The 11,908-nt window shown below is 39.2% G+C and overlaps 1 protein-coding gene across 3 annotated transcripts in view; it reads right to left on the reverse strand.

Annotated features, from left to right (window-relative positions):
- Positions 1-11,521, reverse strand: part of dph6 (diphthamine biosynthesis 6) — a 53,867-nt gene extending 42,346 nt beyond the window's left edge. For all 3 annotated transcript variants that reach the window (XR_001808472.3, XM_017410894.3, XM_037977973.1), the window contains exons 1-3: positions 11,380-11,521; positions 11,011-11,102; positions 9,955-10,139 (exon numbers count right to left, since the gene is read on the reverse strand). Coding sequence is in view for 2 of the 3 variants with exons in the window: in XM_017410894.3 (XP_017266383.1) it covers positions 9,955-10,139; positions 11,011-11,102; positions 11,380-11,402 (300 nt within the window). In the remaining variant the exon portion in view is untranslated. The remainder of the gene's footprint in view (positions 1-9,954; positions 10,140-11,010; positions 11,103-11,379) is intronic.
- Positions 11,522-11,908: the final 387 nt, after the last annotated feature.

Below are 11,908 nucleotides of genomic sequence, written 5' to 3' on the forward strand. Positions count from 1 at the left end.
ATTTGACACAGTAACATTGTAGCTCATAAAGCCTTGTATAATAATAGGAAACAATAAAAATCTTTCCGAGAGCTATCTGGCTAAATAATGTTTTGCCTGAATCAGAGGTAGGATCTGGGTAATATGATGATAAATCAAGGCAGAGGTCTGCCGAAGGCCCACAAACCTTTTTTTGTCTAGTCTGTTGGCAGAAGATCTAAGAAAAGAGCTTTATTCGCTGATTCCATGTCACGTTTCCTTTTTTTATATTAAATGACCCCTGTTCATTAAAAGAAGCTTTACCTGGTCCAAGACTTGGGGCCCGGCATGAGCTCTTGTCCATAGAGGGACTAATTCTGGCATGGTGTTGTGCAAATGGTCCAAAGCCCTAGCAGCTCCATCAGAGGCAGACTAAACAAAGGCACTGCCTGGCTTCCCCTGTCCTCTCCAACAGGCACAGAAGCTATTAATGAGGATCTATGGCCCACAGCAATGGAAGCCCTTAGTCCCCCCAGCTATGTCCATCAGGGTACTTAGCCCCATGCAGTCATTAACTTCTGTTACTAATTGTCAAATTCATTAAACTAATCCTTCCCCCACATCCGGATGTCTCCTGTGGAAATGGATGGAGAGGGCTGAGTTATTAAGATGTCAACTGTGGAGAAGATTAAGGCCAGCAGACATGCTCCACAAAGAAACGATACGGCCATTAAACTCTATATCAAGGTAGTGTGTGTGATATATTTTGTAATTATATATGCATCCATCTTTGTAAGGGAGTAAAAGACTGGTTCAAATGTATGCACAGTCACAGACATGCCTTCAGTCAAGAAATGTATTTGTGCCAAAGATACGAACAGTAGACAAAAATCATAAAGAAAAGAATTTGACTCAGCTCACAGCTTTAAAGGGTACTTACCCTTGCTAGATATTCACTCAGGGTAATGTTTAACAGTCAAATTCATTAACGGCAACCAAGGCAATTAGAAAGCCATAAAATATTTAAAATTCAATATTCATATTCATATGGAATACATCAGAGCCCTCATTAATGCTCTTTCAATGGCTGTCACAATGAGGTCCTAATTATACACCCTAACAATACAAAGCTCCAATTTGCAAAATGGTGGGTTCCAAAATGCTTGCGTCAGTCTGTCTTGAAAAGTAGGAGCCCAGAGCTGCCAGGTTGTACCTATTATGACCAAAAGGCCATCAATTTCCATTACAAAATGCTCCTTTCATAAAGTCCGAAGTTGTTGCATGTACAATGTGTTGTTTTATATAAATCACCTCTTGTATGGAGTGTGTTATCTGTGATGGAAGGGAGGCGGACAAGGTAGGGATATTAATTAAAGTGCTTTGAATGACAGTTTGCTCAAGGGCACCAGGGTACTGTCTCATCCTCTCCATTGCTGCAATCACAACATCACATTATCACTATGCCCGACCTCAGAGCCTTTAATCCTATACCCCTCGTCTAGAACATTCCACTCCATCTCCCATCCCTCCCTTCCTGGATCCATCAAGTAAGTGACTGGATGCGACATGGTTTTAATGTTCTCTGCATTAGCTCAGCTCTGGGCCTGTTGTCATGTAATGGAATTGTTCTCTTGTTTGCCAGCACGTTGGGAACATCGGGGAGAGGGGGTTGTAGCTGCTGAAGTAGATGCAGTACAGGGATAGGGCCTGCTAAGGTCAAGTGATAGTGTTTAATATAACACTGACATGGTCCTGGGGCAGGTTGGGGTGCCCTGGCAGCTTAGACATACCAAATTGAAAGGAAGCTCAGTCTGAGCTAGTAGGAGAGGACTGCCTGTTTGTTCCTTACTATCGTTGTCAGGTTCAAAACTCAAAACCTCACAATCGTTTTGTATTGTAGAGTAGATAAAAGAGTTATAAGTACAGGAAAAGTATGCACAGAACTGCAATTAGGGCTGCATTTAAAACATATCATTGTAATATCAATGTGTGCAATATCAATATTGCAAAAGACTGTAATAAATCATAGACAAACTCCATGCCAATAACATATTTGGCAATCAGAAAACCACCTTAAATCTCCAGAGCCAATTTAAATTCCAGTGGCCAAAATGTTAAAGCACATGGAGAGTGCCATGAGAATCATGATAAAGTGGGGAAAAAAAGAGGAAAATGTGGATTTATTACAACTAATATTGTTATCACAATATTCAACAGTAATATAGCAACTGAATGTATTGGAGAAATATTTAACACTCAAAATTTACAAAATTGTAAGCTTCTTAAAGAATATCTAGACAGGGAAAAACACTTTCAACACTGTGTGATCCACCGTAATAACATAAAAAATGGACACAGAGGCTTTGTGAGTGTCTGTAAAACAAACATCAGGCAAAATCTTGTTCGAAAAAGGCTTTCAAAACACATTCCCTTTGGTAAATTGGTGGTGCTGTGTGTTTGAAGCAGCAGTTGAGTGACAGGCTCTTCCTTTGTGCTTGTGGACGAGCTGGCAAGATGATTCAACACGTGTCAGTCCTAAACTATACACAGCGTTGAAACAAGAAAAACAAAGTTCTCACTAAGCCTGCGGCTCATAAAGTCTAAATGCCTCGACCAGTTTCAGAAAACATGTAGGTCAGGGCATCAAGAAGTGAAGAGAGGAAGTAGACTACAGGATAGCATTATCTACTGCTTAGGTCACTATGCAGGTGTGACCAGTCAACAAAGGATTTGACTTGACACATTGTCTCCTCAACACGATGAGTGAGGTAAGATTATCAAGCCCCAAAGAAATCTGACGAGTGACAGGTAAGTGTGAACTTATTTGGGCCTGACAAAAAAAGAAACAAGGACAGAAAAAACAGATTTTATCCATGAAGGTACTACTGCAGAATTACATTGGTGAGTTTGTATTTTGTACGGCTTTCTAGACTGAACTTTACGCCCCCAAAGACTGAACTGTTTTCAGCACTAGAGCTTGAGCATAAATATGTCATGATGCACAGCTGGAAAACGTAGAAATTCATTGGGGTTAAAAATTTAGAGAGATTAATGTTTCCTGGTTTTCTTTTTAGATATATATGGTTACGTAAACACGAGCCCAGCCAGTTGTCAGACAGGGAGGAATGGAAACTTAGCCAAAACAAGCACAAAGCTCTGGTTTCAGCAGGCCAAGGACAAAGAGGCTTTCCATACTAACATACACAAAAAAATCAATGTTTGGAAGGAGAAAAAGACATAACATTGTTAACTGATGCATATGAATAGGTGCAATTTAAGCAAACAAGTTTAATTATTACTAGGTAATAAAAAACAACATTTTAGATTAATCAAATTGTCACTGAATGTTTTTTTTTCCTTTCAGTTGAATAACAGTTTGATAGTGATTTTTGACATGACAAATTATCACATAACTTCCTCTGAACTTTCAAGGTCTTCTCACCAATAAAAGGATAACAGATAAGTACTAGTAACTGCCTTCCCTGGGGGATAAAACAAAGTCATGATCCCGGTTGTGTCGTAGCAATATTCCCACTTGGCTGAGGTAAGAGTTTGTTTGAGCATCTCTGGCAGGAAGCTGCTTTCAGATAGTGAGAGGAGCAAAATCAAAGAGCAATGTCAGGTTTTTTTTTTAAGGTCCAAAACAAATGCCTAGTCCACAGGGTGTATTCACACACATGTACTAGTGTCCATGTATGCGCACACACACGCCAAACTGTAAATGTTTTTCTAGCGAGGTCAAATTCCAGGCTTTTGGCATTGTGGCTCTCCTGGCCGACATCCTCCATAGATCCAAAGGACATGACAAACACCCCCATCTCTATCCACTCCCCTGTGAGAGACTGGAGGAAAATATAGCAGTGATGCTGGTTTAACCTACTCTCCAGACTCCGGACAGTGCTCTTTTTTTCTATGGCTGGTCATGACTTTAACTGCGGGAGGTGATGGGGCCTGCCACAAATATTTCTTGAGGGGAATGGTTCACAGAACAAAACATAAAAGAGCTCTTAAATTTGAGTAGATGAATGGCAGGGAGTTGAAAGACTTAAAACTACATGTTATGAGGCAGACAATATTGAGCTGCCCTGACTAGTTGTGGATACTGGTGAATTCAAAAGATTTTCAATCAAATTTTCTACATTATTTTTGCTTTTCTTAAACATCTTAGATTATTCATTGAATTTACTGATGCTTAGAGAATACAAATAGCTGCCATAAGTCACACAGATCTAACACTTTATCTTTAAATCAAGTCTAAATGTAACTTTTATAAAAGTACAGAGCATTGAGGACGTAATAATACATTATTGATATTGTTATGAAAAAGGCACTCAAATGCACTATAAAGAAACTATAAAAAATGTATATTAAAGACTAAAGAAAATTGTAACAATACAATTTTGATAATAATAAAGATAGATTTCAGTGGAGATCATAAAATATAGTGCTAGCTGATGACTCCAATGCAAATAACCTTTAAGTAAATAGCTATTAAGCATCCAGCATCAAAATAAAACCCAGAAAAAAAGACCATTAAAACACACATTCTTCATTGGGACAATGTTCAACCAAGCAGTCTGAGGTGGCTCATGCCCTTGCCAAGGCAAGATAAGGCTATCAGCTTCCATCATCACTAAACAAGATGGAGCAAAGTACATTAAGCAGAAAAATACAAACAAATTACAAAGGCTCGAGGCTTGACTCTTTATCTAATGTTTGCGGGGACTGGTAGCGTCAGTTGGTGGGAAATGGACCTGCATCTAATAGATCCTGTCCCACCACTTCCACACAGCCGGTGAACAATACACAGCGCCATTATCTCAACGCTAATGCTATCCTTCCTCATGTGCAAAACAAGCCTGCAATCTCAACCCCACTGCCACTGTGTCGACTAACATAAATACAAGAATCTCAGAGCCAAGGAAAAGATAACAATGGCTATCACAAAGAGGCAATCCTGAGAGACAACTGTTTGAAGGAATCTATACTGGCTCATGCTGTAATATATCTTTAAATAAAGCACTTTGAATTTAGATGAAATCAAATTATAAAATGAACTTTGCACAAAGGGTAGTGTGTTGGCCCTAAACTGTTTGTAAGCTACTTCCAGTAACACCATTTAGTGGTCTCTGTGCACCGCAAACCACCTACAACAAGCCTGCATTAGCTTTGTTATTGATCTGATCTTCTAAACCCTGGCTGTGACCCCAGAGGTCATGATTTATGTATTAAGCAGCTTTTTAAAGAAATCCATTTTCCTGTTGAGCCCCCAATGTACGTCTAATGCGGCACCATACTGGTAATCAGAGAGCGCCTGGATGTTTGATTTTGACCCCCCTCTCTCCTTCCCTTTCATGGTTCACACCCTTCCTCAACATCTTGTCTCACTACACCTCAGCTGCCTAATCAATACTACAGAGCTCCTGGTCCAACTAGAGAGATTCCCTCCTCCTCCTTGCTCCTTTTTTTTTTTCTCGTCTCCCTTCTGTTCTTCCCTCTTCTCTCCTATCGCAGCAGGAGGCACCTCCATCAGGACACTTACTACAAGACATTGCAAGGCTTCTGAAGGGTCCGGATGAAAGTGTGACAACAATACAATGGAGGAAAAGTTGACGAAAAGAACGAGGGAAAGAGGGAAGAATGTAAAAGAATGTTTGGACTTGTGGACAGACTGCCTTGATGATCTCAGAGGGCCCCACTCTTGTGTGCTGATGTCAATAATGGTGCAGCAGTAGGGGCTGAGGATGGGATGGGGGAAGTGTGTTTAATAAAGGTCAGGAGAAACATGGAAAGAAGGAAAGAGTGTGTGTGTGTGAGAGTTTAAGAGAAGGATTATCTCACTAAACACAAGATGTTTTAACACACAATAGAGGAAGGGAATGTTTCATCTACAAAGGCCAAAGGTCTCAGGGCACCTCATCAGGACTTTTTCCAAGACATCTCAAGAAAAAAAATAAAATACAAACATAAATGAAGGCTGGCTGGATGTTAGCTGACCTGCGACAAAATTATCCAAGAGAATAAAACAAACTTTTATGAAAAATGAGTTTCTGAAAAGTCGTTATAGGATAAGAAATTAGATCTGAAAGTAACATTTCCATCGCTCTCAAAGCCGGGTCTTGGTATGACAGAGATGTTACAGCACTGCTAATTAGAGCTGGCGGAATAGAACATGTGCGTAGATATCATCTATTGTTCCTCATCACTCTAATGAGCTTAAATGTCTTTGTCTTTATTCATCAGCTCAAAGGTTACAGAGTTACCCTAGATAGAGTCATTTTCTTTTTTATGTATTTTATCTAATGCTAAATTAAGGAACCAAAACTAGAATTTTCAAAACTCACTTTCATATGAGGTGTGTTGCTTTTATAAACATCTTCGTGTTGTAAAATAGATGTTCTCCTTAAAGTTCTGAACAACTAATAATTAAAAACTTGTGTGCATCGCCAGTGATCCTGAAGTTGAGACGGACGGAGAGAAGAAGAGCGCATGGATGGGTGAGAGGAATGAGAGCATCTCTGTCTGATCTGAAGTGCTGAAAGAAGGCGAACCGAAGGAAATGAAGAAAGGTAGAGGTGTGTAAGCAGGACAGAGATGGACCTGTTATCGTAGAACAGAGGCCCGGATTGACCTGACCTTGAACACACGAGCGTGCATGCAAGCAGACACACATGAGCCGGGTCACGGGGCATAAAGAGCCACTGTGTCAGGTCACAGAGCACAGGGAGAAGGATATAAGACTTGAGGGATGTGATATGACTAATATGAGGGGGTTTTGGAGGCTTTGGGCAGCAGGGGACTGGCGTTACAGCCAGGGGTGACTGACACTGTTGATCTGTATCACACATCAGAGCAGATCATACAAAGAAGAGCAGACCAACCGCACAGTAAAGTGTGGGCACACAACTTATAAAATATTATTTTAAAAGTAATGTGCCTCCGCACAGACACCATCTAAAGATACAGCAAGTATTTAAACTCTAAACAGAAACATAAAATTGTTTTGCAGTAAGAGAGACTTCTCTTTTAATGCTTACAGCCCAGCTTACTTTTGAAGCCTCGCAGAAGATGCAATTCCTTTTATGAAAATACAGCCGTAAGCCAAAAAATGTCCTAAAGTGCTTCCCCAAAAATGTTATTTCTCTTCCTCAAAGAGCGGGGTTCAAAGATCAGCACCTAGCAGGATGGGACAGGGGATGGTGCGGCTTGCAAGTCTATCAGGTTACACAGTTCAAAGGAACAGCCAGCGATGAGAGCAAAGGGCCCAAAAGAAGCCACATTGTCATTCTGCTATTATCACTACTGCCAGAAAAAGGATAGGCCTTTTTTTTCTATTATAATTACAGGTTTTTCTCCATCTATCAACAATAGTTCTGAAGAATATGATCTTTTCCTTTGAATTTTTTGAGTGGTTTCAGACATTCTCAGGCAAGTTTGGCTTCTCAGTGAATCTGAATGATCCATAGATGGCACTGTTGGCTCATGCTACAAGCTTGTCGTGGGGATTTCGAAGGAGGAGGGAGATATAATCACCTAAAACTCATCAACTTTGGATCTGAGGGGGGAAAAAAACCCCAACAATTTTCATCTACAGTCAACTTTTCTTTGCCAAATATAATCTTGTTACTTCTAATTAATTATTTCAAAGTTCTGGAGATTATTTTTCAAAATATCACACTTTCTGGATAAAACACATTCACTCATGCTAAAACTGATTTTTCTTTTAACAGCAAATTATCAGTTTTTTTAATCACTCGCCTATCCATTTCTTCTCTCCCTAACACCTACTAATTGAATATTGATTGAAGAGCCACCTTTTAAAACAACAAAATACAAATATAAATTGTACTAGACTGAAAGTGATGGTGCTTATAAATTCAAGCAAATATTTGAGATGGTTCGACTCATTTTTAATGTTTTTTTAAGGCAGCCAACAAAATTAATAAAGTTGACTGCCTAACATATGCAGAGCACAAGGTCCAAGTAAGTCAACATACTGATTAGTGGGAATGCAAAATAAAAAAAAAAGAACTTCTTTGAGGAGCAGCAACTGAAACTGAAATCTGAGACACCAAGTTGTATTCTTATGGTCGCCATCACTCAGTAAGCAAAAGAGGAAGCCTGTTGTTTATGGTGCAGGATTGTTGATGATGGTGAAAGGGGTAAATGGGGACATGACTGGAGGTCTGCAGGCCTGTAAGGGCCCCGTGGGAGTCCAACTGCCCTGATCTATGGCCCGTCTGAATGCTGAGGTCAGACCAGAGGAGCCCTGGAAATGGAAAATTAGCAGGCTTTTGCAATTAGAGAAATGGCCACAGGCAGAGACGGTGTTGCATCACATCCAACAAATTTCAATGATCACGAGACGCTAAAAAAACTAGAAACTAGACTGTGTGAATATGTTTATATTCACAACAAAACACCGGCTCAAGAGCTTCCTCGTGTAGTGAAATGTGTCAGGCTAGCAATCTTTACAGAAGATGGCAGAGAAAAAAAAAAAAAAAAAAGCAGGAAGAGGGTGTGAAATGCCTTCAGGTGGCCTGACTGGCCAGAGCCATGAAGGCTGTATGTGTGGACAAGTCAAACCCTGGAGCAGCCTTACTTTACGTCTCCAGATCAACCTTTAGAACGGATCATGAGAAAACCCTATCCCTCTTATTTCCACCACATCAAGCCAACTCCCTCCTCAACAACAAACTCCTATCCGCAATCCCATAGGAGGGGTTTAAATTTTGATGTATCTAGCTAAAATATGAGGTTGTGTAGGGGTGCAGAGGGGATAAAGTGTTACACAGGATCAATCCCCACAAACAGTTTGTGTTGACAGCAGGAAAAGCTCTTGGTGCTGTTGAAGTTTCTGTCCAGGTAGCCTCCTCATGGCTGCAGGCGGTCAGAGAGACAGCTAGTGCCAACGGTGAGCTAAACACACACACGCAGTTATCTCAAACCTGTCAGTCAGCCACCCTGCACCACACCGGACCACCGAGGTCTCATGCATAATTTGCCATCAAATGAATATTTTCTCAGCGTCCTGGCAAACGTGGTGTTTGATGAAATATTAATTCAGTGATTAATTTTTGTATCTGATCTTCTGTCAAGTGAGATAAAATATACTGAACTTTTTCCTGTGAAGCCATTGTTGAAGGGCACCTCTCTCCAACTCTGCACATAAAACTTTGATCAAGTGATACAGCAAGCACACTAATGTTCCAGGGTGAGGCGAAAGGAAAACTTACCACATTTAGAAAGGAAGTTAAGGCATACTAAATGAGACAGACTAAAAGCACTAACACAACTTCTTACTTTTCCAAACAAATTGGCTGAACTTGACAATAGGAATTGTGCAGCATCTGATGCTATGACACAAACAGAAGCTCTTTAAGAGAGTATGAAGGGCTACAATGTGACTATGAATCCAAAGCATCTAGTTTGACTTTGAATTTCTTTAATATCATTTTCTAAAACTTTAGGAGTTTCTTGTAGTTAATCAAATTGCAATCATGAATAAAAGGCACATTTTGTATAGCATGATCTTATGAATGGTAAGGCATGGTAACATATGACAAATTATTGTGTAATAATGCTAAGCTTCCTTTCCTTTTGTTGGGTGCCATTTTATGCTGTTCAGGAATTACAGTAAATGCTGTATTTGTACTGTAACCATAAGCCAGTGAAACATCTGTTTTTTTTTACATAAAAAAGCACAACAGTAAAATGCATAAGTAACAAGTAGAACATGCCCAAAGTCATGTACTATAAGATTAAAAACAAGCCAAATGCAAACATTCTGGAATAAGGCAAAAAGCATTTTTGGCTTGTTTGTAACCAATCACAATTGTCTCTGCCAGGATGTACAAACCTACAAAATAGTACTAGAAGAGATTTTGTTTCAGCACTGGAAGTTAATAAAACAGCTGAAATATCAATAGCAGGAGAAATTCCTTTTCTTAATTCTTTTTTTGTTTGTTTTTTGTTTTTTTTTACAGACAAGCACACCTTGACAAGATACAGCAGCTGATACAGGTCCTCCACCTCGTCCCCCTCTGTTTTACTGTAGTTTCTGCTGGTGTCCAGGCTGGAGCCCTGGATGGTGCGTCTATAAAGAGGCAGGTCCATGGCCTCAGCATACAGCTCTATAGCTTGGTGGCCCACCGTCTGGTACATGTAGCTGTCCAACTCATCTGTGGCATAAGAAAACAACATGTTAGAGATCATACATGATAACAAAATGTCAGTTATGTGTTTGCAAAAAGAGATGAAGACTCAGTGAAATACAAGACAGGGGTGGAGCTAATTACAGACATTGTCACAGGCTTCACTTAGTTTAAGGCTCTATGTAAGTATTATAAATGTTGAAATGAGGTGCTATTACTTTGATATATTAACTAATTAGTTAAAATCTGAAATATAAAACATAACATCACTTAAAAAAGTCTGATTTGGAAATTTTATCCCTGAATGCTTCAGTGGAGCTGCTTCACTGTCACCATGTCAGAAATATAATTGCAAACTTCCTGCAATGAATGTATATAAATATACCGGAAGAATTAGCGATACTTAATTTATCTGTAGTTTTGCTTATAATGAAGAAGGCGGGGTTCCTTATGCATTTAAAGAATATATGGAGTTAATCGGACTGGACTGAAAATCAAGGTAATCTCTGTAAAGTTTGATAAAATCATGCAGCATGTCAGAAAACTTCATTTTTTCTGCACATTTACATTCTGTTTGTTTTACACAGTTAAGAAAAGGCAAATGACAATAAAAAAGCTAAAAAGATATATATAGCAAGTTATACATTAGCCTAGTGTATAATTTAAAAAGAAATACTAATCTAAGGGAATATAATCTGAAGCACTGCCAGATATTCAGAACAGAAACATTTCCAAAAAGAATAATTGGCCATGTATTTATTAAAGAAAATGATTCAGTATATCAATTCTGTAACGTAGAAAAAATGTCTGCTGACAGAGAGCTGCTGCTGTCTGATCCACACACTGAAGCTAACCTTTGTGGATTATAGTTAAATCACATCGGTGCATTTTTTCTCACCTTTGTTTGTAGGACGCAGGTTGGCCAGAGACACAATCTGGTGACCAGCAGCAACACACTGCATCATGTTGTAGCAGCTGTCTTTGCCTCCACTGGATGACACCACAACAAGCACAGAGGTAAATATAAATTTAAATCGTTAACAAGTTTGCAGTAAAATGAGCACTCAGTTGCGAAAATAAACATCCCGCTAATCTCGGTTTTAAACATCTCCAGAGCTCCTAACTACACATTCGCACAAGTTCTGAAGTATTTCAAAATTCTAGCTTTGAAAGTGACAGATAAAATGCAACATTTCCTCTAAAATGTTCGCTTTGGAGCTTTGCTAATACAAAACGTCAGCGACAGACGCCATAAAGCTGCGGTTACCTTATCAACGCGACAACTTTCATCCTCTTATATTTTGTTTAGGAGTCTACTGGAACAAAAATATTGACTAAACGGTAGGAAGTGTGATAACTTCGCTTAGCAACCGGTGGATGTACACAACAACATGTGAGAGAAAGTCTTCCGGGTGCCGGAAGGACCCTGCTTGCAATATAAGATGCCCTTTAATATGCCTGATAGAAAATCCGATCCACTTCGGTTTTATTGAATCCAGTCGCACACTTTGCTTAGCACTCAAGCTGTTTTTCAATGCAACATTAATAAAGCAGCATATTATATTATTTTTAAAATTGTAAAATAATTTTTAAAATTTATATTATGTGCATGGGCATTGTATTGTTCTGCACATAAAATACTGAAACGTGTGAAATAATAATAATAGCAAAACAGTAATAAAGTAAATGAATAAAAGTAATAATGGTAAATAAAAACCAAATAAAAATAAAGCGAAATAAATTTAAATCTGCATGTGTCAAAGTTACATTTACAGGAAAGGCTGGGCCATGTGTGC

Source organism: Kryptolebias marmoratus, linkage group LG10, assembly GCF_001649575.2.
Source record: "Kryptolebias marmoratus isolate JLee-2015 linkage group LG10, ASM164957v2, whole genome shotgun sequence".
Classification (NCBI taxonomy): Eukaryota; Metazoa; Chordata; class Actinopteri; order Cyprinodontiformes; family Rivulidae; genus Kryptolebias; species Kryptolebias marmoratus.